This window comes from Epinephelus moara, chromosome 22, assembly GCF_006386435.1.
Source record: "Epinephelus moara isolate mb chromosome 22, YSFRI_EMoa_1.0, whole genome shotgun sequence".
Taxonomy (NCBI): domain Eukaryota; kingdom Metazoa; phylum Chordata; class Actinopteri; order Perciformes; family Serranidae; genus Epinephelus; species Epinephelus moara.
Genome location: NC_065527.1, coordinates 42,254,263 through 42,270,790, shown reverse-complemented (window position 1 = coordinate 42,270,790; position 16,528 = coordinate 42,254,263). Strand labels below are relative to the sequence as shown.

Here is a 16,528-nt window from a genome sequence, read left to right as displayed (position 1 = left end):
TTTGAGTGTTCTGTGACTATCTAGGGTGTTGTGGTTTTACACTGGATTCAGATGCAGATGCTGTAACGGAGATGGAAAATGGAAAGTGGACAGACCGACAGTCTGTTTTGACAGCTAATTTAGGAGGATGTTGGTAATGGGCTCGTTCATGGCTCGGATGATATCTGCAGTTGAAAAGTGCCGGCCTCAGAGCAAGGTGGCAGACAGTGTGAAGAGATGCACATGATGTGTGAGTGGGAGGTGTGTGTATAGCTGTGTGTATTCCTTGTGTGTGTGTGTGTGTGTGTGTGTGTGTGTGTGTGCAGGAGGGCATCAAACTAGGGCGGGACAAAAAGCCCACCACAGAGACAAACCGTCACTTCGTCTGTGGACAAGTGCTGAACAACAGCAACAATGGAGGAGAAATATTTTTAAAAAAATGTAGATTAGTACTTAATGTTTTTGATGAGTGTATGTTTAAGTATTTGGAATTTATTGTTTAGATTTTATTATTTACGGACTAGGCATCAAGAATGTTTATATCCTTGTGCCATTGTGTAACAGCATGGCTTTGTTGCTTAGCAGCATTAGTCTGGTGGATTAAAATGTTGGTGGGGGGAATAGGAGAAGTCAAGGCTAAGTGACCCAAATTAACTGTTCAGCACCCACTCACGCTCTCACACACCGGCTTCATCTACCTGCTGTGCTCTTCTATATTGTCTCCAGAAACACATATGCTCATCAGCCAGCTGTCCCACCCTGCTTCACAGGTGGACCTCCCGTCCAAACACGTCTGAGCTGTCCTAACCCTTGTCACCTCCTTAGAAACACACAAATATCCCAGCACATCCCTCCCATTAAGATCACTTTCGTAGCATGGCACCACTTCAGTGTGATCCCATTCAGACATCAACAAAATAATCACATCAGACAGAAACATTTAGAAAAACATGTTTTCAAGCCTCGAGATGTTTTGTTTTGAGGCAAAGGAAAAAAAAGGTATAATATAATAATCCACATGTTCATCTTTCCAATCCAAGTTAATCCAATTCTAAAACAACTTCATACCCATGACAAACTCATGACAGCAGAGACAACAATGGAGTTAATGTTAACTTCAAAGCAAAGTCAAAAACCACTCATATGACTGGATTATTATAAACTGAGCCACACATGGCAGCTTACTGTTTTTACCATTTTTGCTGCCTGGGAGCGGCCGGTGAGAGCTCCAGGAGACAAAGGCCTCCTGTATGTAACTGTAATGACGGCTGAGGGTTTGGTCCGCTACCATCTGCACAACATGACAGACAGTACGGGCCGGACTTAAATATCTTCTGGTCAGGCAGCATTTTGGTCACCTGAACCACATGGCCGCCAAGTTTTACATTCTAATTAGGGAAAAATCAATCTGAATGTTTTTGGTTAATTTAGTTTGACATTTACCAAAACGGCAACAAAAGAGGAGGTAAACGTGAATGGCTGATGCTAGAAAGAATGGTCTGGATGAACAGGGGAGGGATGCATCCCATTGTGCCTGGCTAGAGTGCGAAAAGTTGCTTGTCCAATCATAGCAGGGAAAGCAGGGGCACAAAATCTAAGAAAAAAATGACTAAGTGCACAGTTCCACATCCAGGGTGTATGTGGACACTGGAGGAAAGGCGTATGAGGGCCCTCAGCCGTGAACACGGACCCCGCTGCCCACCTGGACTCCCTCTGGTTCTCTGGCGGAGGAGCAGAGCAAAGCCTGGGTCAGTGGGGCTTGCTGGAGGCTGCTTGGGGGCTGTGGGATACAGCCAGGCGGCTGAGAGTCAAGTCAGGGCCCTGCAGAGCATGTTTGGGAACCAGAGAAAGAGCGGGAGGCCTGCAGGGTCTGCGCCCACGGCCGAGTGCTGCTTCTGGCTGTCCTCCAGTGTCCACACTCCCCTGGATGTGGAGCCACCAACATGCTCAGCAGGCTTTCCTCTCACCCACAATGACTGCCTCTTCAGCCCGAGTATAAAACCTCCATATTTTAACATACAAACATATATGAAGGGTTTAAAAATATGCGTTTTGTGAAAAATTACACATGATGATGACAGAAAAAGCACACCAACACTGCTAAGGTTAGGGCCTCAACTTTTCTCCAACAGACACCCACATTAAAAATGTGTATGTCTACAGAGTGTGATGTGCCCCAAAAGCCTAAAACCACCTTTAAGTTGGTATAAGTCTGACTGTATGAGTTTATGTCAATGTATGAGTAAGTGCAGGAGGAATGATTCAAAGCCAGGCGTTGTCACGGTGGCTATAAGCAGCAAGGGGAATTCTGAGTTGCAGAGGAAACACACATAAATAATGAAAAAATATACACCTCCTTATGGGATGACTCACTGTCACACACACACACACACACACACACACACACACACACACACACACACACACACACACACATCATCTTCTCCATTCATAAAGTCAAAGAATAGAACAGAGACACAATAGAGAAAGTCATTAGCCAGAGAAAGAATTAAATGATTGCCTTTAAGGAATAATTACAATTGTTTGATTCACTGTTTAGTCTGCAAAATGTTGGACAATTGTGAGAAAAACCTCCAAGAGTCCAAGATAAAGTCTTCAAATTCCTCGTTTTGTCCAGCACACAGTCCAAAAGAATGATACAAAACAATAAAATTAAAAAAAAGAACAGAACATTTAAGACTGATATTCCAGAAGCTGTAATCAGTGAATTTCTGGCATTTCCTTCTTGACAAATGACTTGTAACAATTAATCCTTAATCAAAAAAGTTGTTTGATTAACTTTCCAGTGATTGACTTAGCAGTTAATCAGCAGTATTTTTAAATGTCAAGTTACAAAAAGGCAGAAAACAAAGGCCTTTCATAGTCAAGTGAGATCCTTGGTTCATGAACTTGAAAGCATAACCCTGCTGTTGGTACAGGGGGCATTGACACAGATCTGGTCTGACACAGAAACACAAAGGTGCACAGAAAACATGAAAGGACATGGTGAACTGAGGCACGCACAGATAAACATGAATCAAGCCTTAGAGGTTGCAGCACACGTCATGTGACTGCAGTGAACAGGTAGAGAGAGTGAATACCTCATAAGAGATAAAAATAGAAGCTGACAGCGACTCCGCCTTAAACAAATTGTGACCAAAATCCTCCGTCAGCCGCAACCTTAAACCTATTCATACTTATTCCCCACACAGCTATTCGTCAGACCATTAGTCTCCTGTGGCAGGTGAGGGAAGATAAATGCAAAGTGAAACAATGGACGGCCAAGAGAAGTACACTTGTTCTTTCATTTCAAAGGTGAAATAGGCTCCTGAGCCCCTCGCTGAGGTTAAGCCTGTGAAGGAGGAGATATGAGTGTGTGCAGATGGTGGAGGGGCTGCAGCCCCACGGGTGGTCACACAACTCTAAGCACCATGAGGCAATCACCAAAACAATATTGGAGTCAATGGTGCTGTTACAAGTTTATTCTGAGGTGTGACCAAGAACTACACCAGCTGAAAGATAAAAACCTGTGCACACATCTCTGTTGCTGTACAGAAACCTCATAACAACAACACTAGTTTAAAAGTTGTTTTTTATCTTACACTACATGCGTATGTAAGACTCCGAATCACAAAAGTGGTTTAATGTGTTTGCACATAGGTTTGTGCTTAAGCTCATGCTATCCAGTGTTTGATAAATTAATTACATTCATGATGATGACATTTCCCCACTGGCTTTTAAAGTGGTTAAGAAGTTTAACCTCAGCTGTAATTTAAGGGGTTAAGGGGAGATTGTAGGTGATTCTAACCCAGCCTGACATCTTCTGCTGTAAGGCCTCAGACGGAGCAGCTGTTAGAGTAGGGGGGTGCTGTGCCACATAATATCACCAGACCACAAGTAGCAGCAGGTGTGGCCATGGCCATAGTAAAACTACTCGACAAAGACCAAGGGGAGAGCATGTGTTTAAATTTGAATGTAGCCTTGACATTTGGACGACTGCAGAGAGGTTTCTCGATGGCCCTAAATTATGTAGAGAAAGGGTTTTGGTGAAGAAAAGACAAAAAACAAACAGTGAGTGTCTGCTTCCCGTTTATGCTAAAACAGTGCACATTTGCATGGTGAGAAAAGGTAGATGAAGAGCAGGCAGCTCTTTTAAGGCCAAACCAAGGGATGGAGCAGTTATTGAGGGGGAAAAAGTGTCCAGAAGGTGTACAGACTAATACAGTCGACTGTAAAGAGGTCGCAATAAGGAGCATACTGACGCTGTAGCAGTGGAGCAAAACGAAAAAATGCTTGTAGATTCTGATGCTTTAGACATTGATTTATCATTGTCCGTCTAATAGAAAACAAAAAGCCAGCTATGGCAGGATGGTGTACGTGCCATATCTGGGTATATATGTAAAGACATGTTGCCCATTTTAGACTTTATAACACTCGTGGAAACCTTGGATTTACAGTATGTGCTACCAAGCTGTAAACATTTCATCCAAACAAAATGCTGTTGAAATTGTTATAGACCGAATCACAATGTTTGTTTGCTATCACTTCCCTGTAGAAAACCTTGTGTCGTGTACATATAATTCAACAACGCTGAGCAAACAGGACGAGATATCAAGAGTAAATGTTTAAGTCTTGTTCTGTATAGTGCTGTCGGGTAACAAAAAACGAGTGGAGAAGGGTTGGGGTTTTTCAGATTCCCATCCGCGAAGAGCAAACATGCTCAGAGCAAACATGCTCTGGACTAGACCTCTAAAAAGGGAGGTGATCTCTGAGCAGACCAAAAGTTTGTCTCAGTCAAAATAAATTGGAGACGTTACGCTGTCAAGATTTGGGAAAACCTTGTAGCCTGTTCCTCATGGCTGAATTAATGAGCAGCATTTTGACAAGTAAGCTTTGTGTCTCATTTCATTCTCAGTAATTTCCCTAGCAAAGTAACACAGTACGGAAAATAAGCACAGCAGAAACTATATATCTTTCAACACCACAGTTACAGCCGAAAATGAAAAGAGAAATAGACAAATTTGCCAGTTTCACATATCTCTACAATTCAAATCGTCTCCCTAGTAGTGATGGTTGTTGTTAGAGTGATGCCATAGTGATTCTGCCCGTAAGAAAGTAGAGAAAATATCACACAGACAAAGTTGGCTGTCAAGTCTGGTAAGCTCTCATCTTCATCATCTTATGGTAAATGATAATAACCTTTACTCGAAGAAATAAAAAGTTGCCATCAAGAGTCCTGTGTTGCAATTAAATGGCATTGTATATAATTTATGAGGGATAAAAATAATATACTGAGGTATCGTTACCATCCAACAGTAAGAATGTAGTCACACCATCTAGAATTAGGCTAATCTGCTTTTCATTCCAAGGGTTTAACTCTAGTTTCAGTCTGTCTGAAACTACGGAGCTACAACTCAGGTTGCATCCAATCTGCATCAACAGCAAACACAGTCAGTTACATTACAAACAAGACTGAAATACAGAAAACAAATGCTGGCTTTGTGTTTTAAATGTGTACAGATGTAAAACATATTCAAAGTATTAAGAAATGTGATATATCAAGAAGAAGCTGACAGACACCAGAGGCCAGAGACAAACTTCTTGCCTGGTTTATGCTACGCTCTACTGACTGCTGTGATAACAGCTGCTGAAGCGAAGCATCCCTGCCTGCTCCTGAACGTCACCTGATCCTTCAACACACCATCCTGCTGGTGTCTTTTCTCCTTTGTGTGAGGGTGTGTTTTGCACATGTTGGATTTCTTGCCAGATCCGACTAGGATCAAATGTCATCAATGACAAAAGGCAGAGGAATATTAACACCACAACCAATGCTAATAAAAGAATTACCAATATTTAACAATTAGCTGCTGAAGCTAATTGAGAGTTTAAAGCCAAAAGTGTTGCATTCAGGGTGATAGCAGACACCAGTGTTGTTGGCTAATATGAAAGGAGGCAGCCGTTCGTCCTTCTACTGACCCACATCTTATCACGGCGCCACACAGCAGCCCAGTAGGTAAACAGACAGACACACACATACATGAAGTTAACCTTAATGTAAGCCACAGACAAGTACAGTAACTCAACGGAGTATGTTACACACAGGAGCTAAGACACAGCTATAAGTTCTATTTTTAACCCTTTTCAGTGGAAACAAAGTTGTGTGAGTGAGAGCATTTCTAACATACTGTGCTACCTTGTTGCACAAGAATCCCTGAAGAGCAGGTATGACACCTTAAAGCCCAACCCATAGTTTGGTTTACGCTGATTCACAGTACTAGTGAGCAATCCACACGTGCAACATGTCACTCTCCTGCTATCAACCCACAGTCCTCTAAACAGAGATAATACAAGATAAGATCCTGCATTATAACACATTATAACACCGATAGCCTCGGAGACACTAATAAAAGTGTCTTCACAGGCTTCAAAACCACTTGTAAATGAAAGGTGACAAAGTTTAAGTTGGCACCGACCTCTTTTCTCCTCCAGATCCTGGAGGAACTGCCTGTAAGCAGCCGTGGCACTCATCCCTCCCTCCCAGAGAGAAGAGAGGAAGAGAGAGGGGGACAGAGGAATGAAAAGACAGAGAAATAACTAAGTAAAAGTAGAGGGACAGTACAGGAAACTGGTAAGAAATGGTGGCAAAGAAATGGAGTGGAAAAGTGAACTAGAAACCACAAGGAGAGTGATACAAGTGAAGTGGTAAGAATGAAAACAGAGCAGGTAGTGGGAAGAGGAGGGGGAGGAGAAGGAGGAGGGAGGAGAAGGAGGCTGCAGTTGATCAGTGCGGCCCGCTGGATCCAGGCTGTCAAAGAAGAGCCATCCTTAATCACGTAGATAATCCCTCATCTCTTACTCGCTTCTATTCTTCTTCTTCTACCGGTCTTCCCTCTGCCGAGTGTCAGTGGTTACGGTAGCGCTGACTGACTGACTGACTGGTGTGTTAGCAGCTCTAAGCCGGATAGAGGAACTGGACTTTGACCACAAGGCGGGTGATGTCACTGCCAGAGCCAGAAACATGTGTTTCACTTGCGTCTAGAGTGAGTGAGTGTGAGCGTGTGTATGAGAAGGAATTTTTTTTTTTTAAAAGGGGGCGTGTTTTATTACTCAGAGCTCAGCTGTGCTTCTTTTTTTTTTTTTTTTTTTTTCAAAGTAGCGTGGTATGTTGTTGAGTTTGTGCATGAATGTTTGACTGTCACATTTGTCATGCAGTCTGCTTCACATTGTCTTCTTCGTGTGTGTGTGTGTGTGTGTGTGTGACTTTCAGCTGCCTGCTGGATCAACATACTGGAGCTGATTACAGAGCAGCACACGAGCAGAAGCTTCTCAAACGCCCACTTTTCTGCCTTTTTCTAATTTTACTGCATCGTCTTGCTCATCTCATGCATGTGTTCCTCTACTAATGTCAATATTTTAGCTGACAGTACGCCTCTGCACTTGTCTGCCACTAAACTGTCTTATTACTGTAAATTTGGAGAATTAAGTCACCGTGCTGCACCAGATAAAAATGAGGGGATCTCACATAGTCTCTGCTAGGTTGGCAAATATTTGTTATATTGATTAATCCCTCAATTATCTTTACAATTAATCAATTAAAGACTAACAAATGCCCCTATGCACAAAGTAATGCTCTTTTAATCTCGTTTTGTCCAACCAGTGGTCCAAAGCCCACAGATATTTAATTTACAAAGACATAAGAGAAAGATAAGTAGAAAATCTGCAACCACAAATAATTACCATTTTTGCTTAATAAAGGACAACAATGAACTCCTACACTACTCAATCTACCAATCATTTCAGCACTAGTGTGTGCACCATAAGAATGTATCAGTATACATTAAAACACAATGAATCAGGATCAGTCAATCAGCTCGGGCACAGTCTTTCTCACACTCCCTCTCTCTATACATGTCTTATCAGCTCTGTCCTCTCCCTTTTATTTTACCTCATGAAAAAATAAACACCACGTGGTAAATAATTACCTGGTTTTCAACATGTAACGGACACACACACACACACACACATGCAGCTAAGAGGGCAAGTTAGGCCAGATGAGGTCTAGTGCCATGACAACCAGCAGGTTGACTCAAAATACTTGCAACGGCATCCTGCACTTCAGGATCTGAGGGCCACGTGTAAGTAGTGTAAATGGTGGAAGAAAAGCAGTGACATTGGAAGTGGAGTCTAATGGTGGTATAAGGGTTTGATTCTGCTTGAGTTCACACCAGGAAACTGTGGCCAAACGCTTAAGAGAAGAGATAAAAGGAGCTCAAGCTTTCATATCTTGTCAGAGATCACAGTCTTGATCTGACGCCAACAAGTAGTAGGAACTGGTATAGCAGGAAATCAACCAAAACTGTGCTCAAACAACTTTGCAATTATGCAACCAACACACAATTTATGAACCATGTTGGAATTGACAGTAGCTAGCAACATTTGCTTGTTAGAACATCGCCAATGCTTGTGTCTCCATTATCCCATAGACTATTGAATTAAAACAGATCTGTATTTTAGCTGCTTGTTAGAGTAAACTAAAGGATTAATTATTTTACAGACAAAATAATCACAACAATTAAAACCCCCATAAAACTGGAGCGTAGTGACTACTATCAATTAAAAAGCCGCTAAGAGGCTGAGTCTGACTCATAACTGTGACTCGTTCAATGAAATCCATGTAGAAGTCCAACGTTGCAATTTTTGGGATCATTTATTAAACAAACAACTGACAAACTAAAGCAAAACGAGATGAAGGTCAACAGAAAATATCGGAGCCAACACTCACCCTCTTCGTCTAACCGTCACGCCAGTGAAAGAACAGGAAAAATAATGTGAAACCACACCCACACCTGTGCCAATTACAACCGGAAGTGAAAGTGACAAAAAGAATGTGTGCAGCCTAACAAATAATAAACAACAGAGGTTAAATACACATTTTGCCTCCTACATGAAGGATGTGCAACTTTTCTTCTGAAGCTAATCAGTGGTGGCTAAACAAACACAGCTAGTCCTATTTCTCTCGGTTCTCTTCATTTCATCAAAAAATGTATCTTCCATTGAGGAATCTTCCCAACAATCCATGCATTCTTCTTCAGTTTTGTTTTGGTTAACTGTTGCATTCACCTGCAGTGTCATGTCAGTCATGTCAGTGTCAATGGCACCCTGACAGGAGTCAAGGTGTTTTTTACAGAAGGTGGTTTTCCTTGAAACAAATCTCTCAGATTTCAGATGTATCTCTCTCTCCTTGTCACAAACCTAACAAACACACTTTTACACCCAAACACAACCTGTCACACATCCAAACATTCCTCAGTACACACACACACACACACACACACACACACACACACACACAAACACACTCACTCACTCACACACAGCAGAAATTTGGCTGAGGAGCTTGCTGCGCTGGTTGCTAATAGCTGTGAGATCGGGAGAGCCAACAGCATTTTCTGTTTAACGAGAGAATGATTACTGATCAAGGCAGATACATCAAGTGTGTGTGTGTGTGTGTGTGTGTGTGTGTGTGTGTGTGAGAGCTCCAGGGGGACATGAGATGACCTCAGATAATGACCTGACCCACAGTTCAAAGGTTGATAGCTTCCAATTTGCCTCATCCATTTTGTTTCCTCACTCACTCACTCACACACTCACACACACACACACACACACACACACACACATACACACAAATGACTTTGTATAGGAAAGAAAAATACTCAGGGGGATTTGAACTGATACAGATGCACACAAGCCAGCATTGTTTGTGTGTTCTCTCGATGCATGGATTTCAGGAACAGATATGAAAACAGTTCCTATAAATACTACATGTATGCAAAACATCATATGAAAATATCCTCCACACACACCTCAGACCAGACAAAGAAGCGGTGCAGTTCAAAGCAAACTAAGTCTATTCAACTACTCTTTAAAGTTGAGAAATCCTGACAAAAAAAAAAATGCTGAAAACTGTTCAGCGATCCTGAACGCTCCCCTGGGAGTCTCCTCTTTCACATGACCCTGTCACCAGCGGCCCGCTTCATCAAAGGCAGCCCTGGACACACTGCTCACACACAGAGAAACACTGATTCATACACTTTTCCTCAGGCAGTCACACACCGGACCACAGGATGGTGGTGGTGTGACTGGTAACCATAGTAACGGGACAGCAGCTACCTGCTGATGTGTTTTTTTCCCCAACTTTTACACACAAGTTCCTCTGGATTTAAAGAGCCACGCCGGGCAACACACTGTAAACTGGTCCAGAGGTGTTAACAGTTAACTTTTAAATAACTAAACCAAAATAGACTGTGAGTACATGGGGAAATATTTGACTGAGAAACAGCACACAGCAGCAAGTGTGCAGGTAAGACACACAAACAGACAGTAAATAACAGAACTACAGAGGCTGTTAGAGTCCAATCTCTGCTGATGTTTCCTACATGAACTTGACTCTCTTAAAAGGTACAGTGTGTAGGATTTAGGGGGATATACTGGCAGAAATGGAATATAATATAATAACTATGATTCCTTTAGTATATAATAACCTAAAAATAAGAATCCTTGTGTTTTCATGAGCCGTTATATCTACATAGGGAGCAGGTCCTTGTCTACAGAGTCCGCCATGTTGCACTGCCATGTTTCTACAGTAGCCCAGAACGTTTTTACACCAGTCTCCATGGTTAGCAGTCCCTTGGCGACGAGCAGCATTGGAAAGACACTGATTTTTTCAACATGAAACTTTTTTACTTTATGTTTTTACTGGTTTAAAATCACTGGGTCCATTTGTTTTGAAGAGGAAGAGGCCTTTGTTTATAATTAAGCTCCCTGTAAAAACTTCCTAAACCTCTGGATCCTAAGCTATCAAAGAAAATTGACAGGTGCTGGGCCAGCAATCTGCAATGTGGCGAACAGCGCTGGAGAAACACTGACATGTAATGTGAAACTGCTTCATTCAGTGTTTTAGTGGTTTTAATGACTAGGTCTGTTGATAATTCAGCTCCTGTAAAAAAACCTCTTTGACAATGAACACAAGTTTCACCTGGTTTCAATCTACAATCCTCACCGCTAGATGCCTCTAAATTCCCCTCAATCTTACACAGTGCACCTTTAAAACTCCCGGCCAAAATATAAAAGGATAGACACAGATTTTTCCAAAGGAATAACAGAAGAAACTGGGCACCATCAGGTCACACAGCCAGATATTTCAGCAAGAAGAATATGATGAGGTGCAGAGGAAGAGAAACTGATGTATTTACCTTTGTTGGAGGCAATCAGCAGAAACAGCAGCAGCAACATGGAAGAGAAAAAAGAAAAAGACAGTCTGGTTAGATATAAGATATTTTACAAGGTAAAAGTTATATTCACCATAAAATTAAAACTCATTCTTTATTTATAACAAAATAATTTACACTCAGCTCTTCCCATATCTAATGAAATAAAAACACAAGCAACACAGAGAGTGTAATGGGGCAATACCTGCCAAACATTAACACACACACACACACAATAGTTAAAGACCGGCGCTGAACCCAGCCTCAGTCACTCCATACTGTTTAGTATTCACACACCCTCTTCTATAGGAGTCTCGGAGCTGAGGACTGTTAAAGCACCTGAATTGAAATCGATTGTTTTGTGAGAGTTCATCTTAGTGTATGTGTTATTTCATTTCATGCTAAATGTGCCCATTGCAGAACTGTGTTTTAGTCAATGTGTTGAAAATATGTGTGTGTTTCAGCAATTGCATTTCCTGCATGTTGGAATGTGTGTTAGTACGTGTGATACACACTCCATAAAATGCCCAGCAGCTTTTTGTTTCTGCAGATGAAGTGAAACTGTGTGCAGCCCTAATCAGAGATGCTGTTCAGTCAGGAGGCTGATGTGGCACAAACGCACACACTCAAAGATACACACACACACACAACAATCCAAATGCTGTCAGACAAGTCGTCTTATTCTATCAGATAAATGGTTCTCACCCAGTATAGCAGAAATAAACATGCAGCAATGCGTAAACCAATGCATTTAACTGAGGTACTAAATTAGCAGAACAATGTGGCAGTGTGCCAAATCAAAGCAATTTGATTTTCTGCATTTTTCTGCATTCACAATAATATCTTTAGCAAATGTTAAGTATTCAGAATATCAAGTGATTTAGGGTTTGAAAGCAGCATCTGAAGAAGTGTAATGCCTTCTTCACCGGAACAAAGTGTCTCCTTTTCGGCTCATTTGTTCAATTAAAGTTGATTCAATAATTACAGGTTGTTTTATCCAGAAAATCTGACATTTCCCAGTGCTAATAATTACTGATGGAAAAGGTTAATGTGAAGGTGAGTAAATAATGACCTGCAGTCAATAATTATCATGAGGAAAATCACAACAACCATCTTTTTCTCTCCCCTCATACAACCTTTTTGTGGAATGATTTTCAGCACTTTGTGAACATGTATTTATAAGCCTACATACTGCATGTGTTGAAAGACTGGTAACTGTCAATTTAATATCATAAGTAATAAACATCAGATGGATGCTCATGTTAACACAAAATGCAATGGTACTTTCACTTCCGACATGTCTCTGAGTCTGCAGTCTGTGCTTCCTTTCTCTCTAAATCGGGAGAATTTGCAGTAGGAGGCCAGACATCAGTGCTTCGCATCTTTTGATGTGCTTCATAGCAACACAAATTGCCTCTCTGGGGGAAGTGAAGTCCAAATCCAAGTACGGTCTCCTTTAATGAAAAGGGCCATGTCTGGAAAGTGGCTCAAATGTGACAGAAGAAGAAAAAGATGAGCACGCTGGACGGATGTGTGGATAGTGTGATGTGTCAGAGGGTTAAGAGGTGAAACAACTTTGGGCCTCGGGAGTGGACAGAGACACAGATGAAACAAGAGAGCATTCATCAGGGATAAACAGAGAAGTGAGCTGGCAGGCTCTGTGCTAAGCACTGTCACAAGAGAGAGAAAGTAACAAACATACAGAATAGCAACGTCAGAAAGTGAGGATGTCATAATTTCCTGCACAGTTAGCCAGCGGCTTTCTTGCTCTACATATCTCATGTTTTCGAAGAATGGAGAGGGGACAGGAGGGGGAAAACAGATTTCTGCAGAGGCATGTGGGTCTTCTAAAGCTGAGATAAGGTGTGCAGTGCAAAGAGTTTGACCACTGATACTGGACAGAAAAAAACACGAGAGCCAAGCATGATGAAGCACAAAACATAATGTAAAGTTCAGCTAGTTATCTCAGTTATATCTGCAGGCTTCAAGAAAGCCAAAGAGGATCCAGACCTCTTCATCATGGCAAGAACTGAATTCAAGATCTTTGCTAAATCCATTACAAATTAATGTCTTTTTGTACATTTGCTCATGGTACTTGAGGTACTTTATTTCACTGTAGAAATTCAATTTTATAATACTTCATACTTTCACTCCACTATACATTTTAGAGGTTAATATTAGGGCTCAGTCCACTGAGATTCTTCAAGTCAAGCGGTCGACATTTCAGTCCCTAGATTTAGCTGCAGAGTGAGCACTCGTTGCTTTCACATTGTTCTCCGTTACACGCAGCTGCAGACCCAGACCCAGGGTGAGTCTGAGTGAGACAGAGGCAGCTGCTCGGTGGTAGAGAGGCTTTGCCCAGACAGATTCCAAGACGTTATCTTCTGTCCTTCTGCTTAGAAGTGGTGAATTTTCAGCTCAAAGCAACTTAATACTTTACAGTCTCTGGTTTTTGTTATATATCTAGTGTCTGCAAAAAACGTTACATATTTCCGATGCACTGTTAGTATCGTTAGCAAGCATTAGCACGGAGGGCTAACTTGGCTTTATGAACTGTGTTACGTGAATGTCACTGTCACTCTGAACGTCCCACCAAAGCAAATTCAACTCTCAATAGTCGAATATTCCTATTGAAAAGTCAAATCTAATTCAACTGACATAATTCCTAGTCAGGTACCCTATAATATGTTTTGTTCCCACTTAATTTCTCTGACAGCTTTAGTTACATTTCATATTACGCAAGTGCAATTTAGAGAGGAAACTCTTGTCCTTTCATGTCTGAACTGACTCCCTTGCCGACTCTCTCTCTGTAAGTGTATTTCTCTGAGTGAGTATGTGTATGTGTGTGTGTGTGTGTGTGTGTTTCCAGCTGGTCCACTTCCAAGCCGGATCACCTGATTTGTCATATCATAACAGGCACTAGATGAAAGTAATCCCCGGCCTTTGTTTGCCCATGCGTAGCGTTTCTGACCAAATGAAACCACACTGATTTCTGATTAAGTTCAGATTTTTTTCACAACACCTTTTCTATTTATCTCTGTGATCGACGGTGTACTTAACATCCCAGGATTATCTGTGCGTTGTTGTAAATCTCCATCAATTTGCTGCTATAAGATTCAAAGAAACTTTGAGTCCAATTAGGAGTGTTCTTATGAAACACGGCTGTGAGAGAAGCTGTTGGTGTGTCATAAATATTCATGGTCTCATGGTGCGCTACACAAAAAGCATCCCCAATATTTTTTGCTGCAGCACAACACATCGGTTCCTTGTTATATCACAGAAAGATCTCACGCATTATATAAATCTGTGAGGCAAATTTTGGTTTTCCTCAAAAAATAAGACGACATAAAAATGAGTATAAAATACTGGAGGGAAGTAGAAAGAGACACAAGCTGTGGTAGCATCTTGTTTCAATAGTAAAAAATACTACAGTAATGAGAGAGACAGAATGAAAGGATCTGTTTTTCATTCAGTCTGCGCATGTTAAGGTTCTTACTTGGAGGTGTAAATGATGGCAAAGAGACAGTGGTGAGCAGAGAAGAAAAGAGAGCATGATGGGTAAGTAATTGAGGGACCTTGAAAGAGATGAAAAGACAGTTATGAGAAAGCCAAGTGATGCACAGAGGAGAAAAAAAATTCTTGAGTAAAGTGGAGGGGAAAAGGTGGTCTAGTCACTACGACTGGATACTGAACTGTATAGCAAGGTTGCTTATTTTGGTAGTAAAAGATATAATAATAAACTGTGAGCATTTGGCTGGCCTGAGTATCCTCTAGCCATCTGGTCAGTGGACAAAAAAGTTTATTTTGCATGCTGCCTGCATTTTACCAAAGTACATGTGATGTTATTTCATATGACATCTATGGAATAACACAACAACCCAATGCATGGAGCCCCTTATTTAGACAAATGGATTCAATGACACTGCTATATAATGACATATACTGTATATGCTTGCGTGCATCTTAAACCAGGTTTTCTTCAATGTCTCTGGGGGTTTGCATTGACGGGTAGGGTTCAAACACACACACACACACGCACACACACACACACACACACACACACACACACACACACACAAACAGACAAACACATAATAGCAGGGAGGGGCTGGAGCTAAAACGCATGATAACCCAGACATCCACCACAGGCCTCAACAAGTCCACCCCCACAAACCATTACATGAGCTACAACATGAGAGCAGCTGCAGGCCGGAGCAAATCCATGTTTCAGTAATGAACTCTGACATTTTCATGAGAATGAATGTCCGTTTGACTGCTTCTTCCTCTGCTGCTGCTCATGTTTGGTATTGAAAAACTGAAATTAATTTGCTGCTGCGATTCTTCAATCAGTCAGAATCATCAATGTTGAGTTTTAACTGTGTTAAATGTTACTCTAAATACAGTGCAAAGGAGGACAAACTGTTATGGAGGAACATTTTGTGCATGGCCAGTTACCTGCAGTCCAAGGTTGGCTGCTGGCCACTGTTGTTTCTCTTGAACAATGACAATGGAGACCAGAAGGGGGAGAAGAAAAAAACAGGATACAATATTTGGCCAGCGGAAGGGTTAATGTCAGTGATCTACAGCTGTTTGTTTTCCAACAACAGCAGTTTGTTTTCGCTAACAGAACAAATAGATTATGTTGCACAAGTAGCGAGCCACAAAGGCTGAACAAATAAAGAAAGGAGCGCCACAGAGGCTCAAATTTCACAAACAACAGATGACTGAGGTAATCAAACTGCTTAGCTTTGTCTGTGCAACTGGCTTGAATTTTGATACATGCTGTATTTATACTAATTTTGTAATAATAACACTGTAATATTGTCGTAAAATAAGCTGTGTGTGATGCTGCTACGCAGACGGGCAGACCAGAGGTGGGCGGCTAAGTCGGGGTGGTTCTAAAATAAAAGGCAGTGATAAGCACACTCATAAACACACATGCAGGTCTGAATAACAACGGTGAGTTGGAGAGAGGAGAAGGTGGGCGAGAAGTTGAAATGGAGCTGATAATGTGGATGAGAGACAGAGAGTGGGAATGAATGAGTAGGTAGGACTGAGTGGGAGGGAGTAGCGGTGATGGAGAGAGAAAGTAATGCTGCCAAAAAGATGGAGAGGATGAGGGAGATGCCACAGCAGGATAAAAAACAGTAGAGGCCAGACATACTTAGACATGTTGATTTACAACAACAAAAATATCTCCTTTCACTATGGGAGGAGTCAGGTCTGAGATATGTGTTAAACACACAACCACACACAGATACACACATGCAAAACACACA

The 16,528-nt window shown here is 41.5% G+C and overlaps 1 protein-coding gene across 10 annotated transcripts in view; it reads right to left on the bottom strand.

Annotated features, from left to right (window-relative positions):
* macf1a (microtubule actin crosslinking factor 1a) overlaps nt 1–16,528 on the bottom strand; it is a 266,838-nt gene that overhangs the window by 184,984 nt on the left and 65,326 nt on the right. Inside the window, exon 1 of one of the 10 annotated variants that reach the window (XM_050034881.1) lies at nt 6,453–8,465. The exons of the other annotated variants lie outside the window; for them this stretch is intronic. Within the exon in view, the coding sequence (XP_049890838.1) occupies nt 6,453–6,507 (55 nt within the window). The 5' untranslated portion in view covers nt 6,508–8,465. Of the gene's footprint in view, nt 1–6,452; nt 8,466–16,528 lie in introns of those variants that run through there. 10 annotated transcript variants of the gene reach the window in all.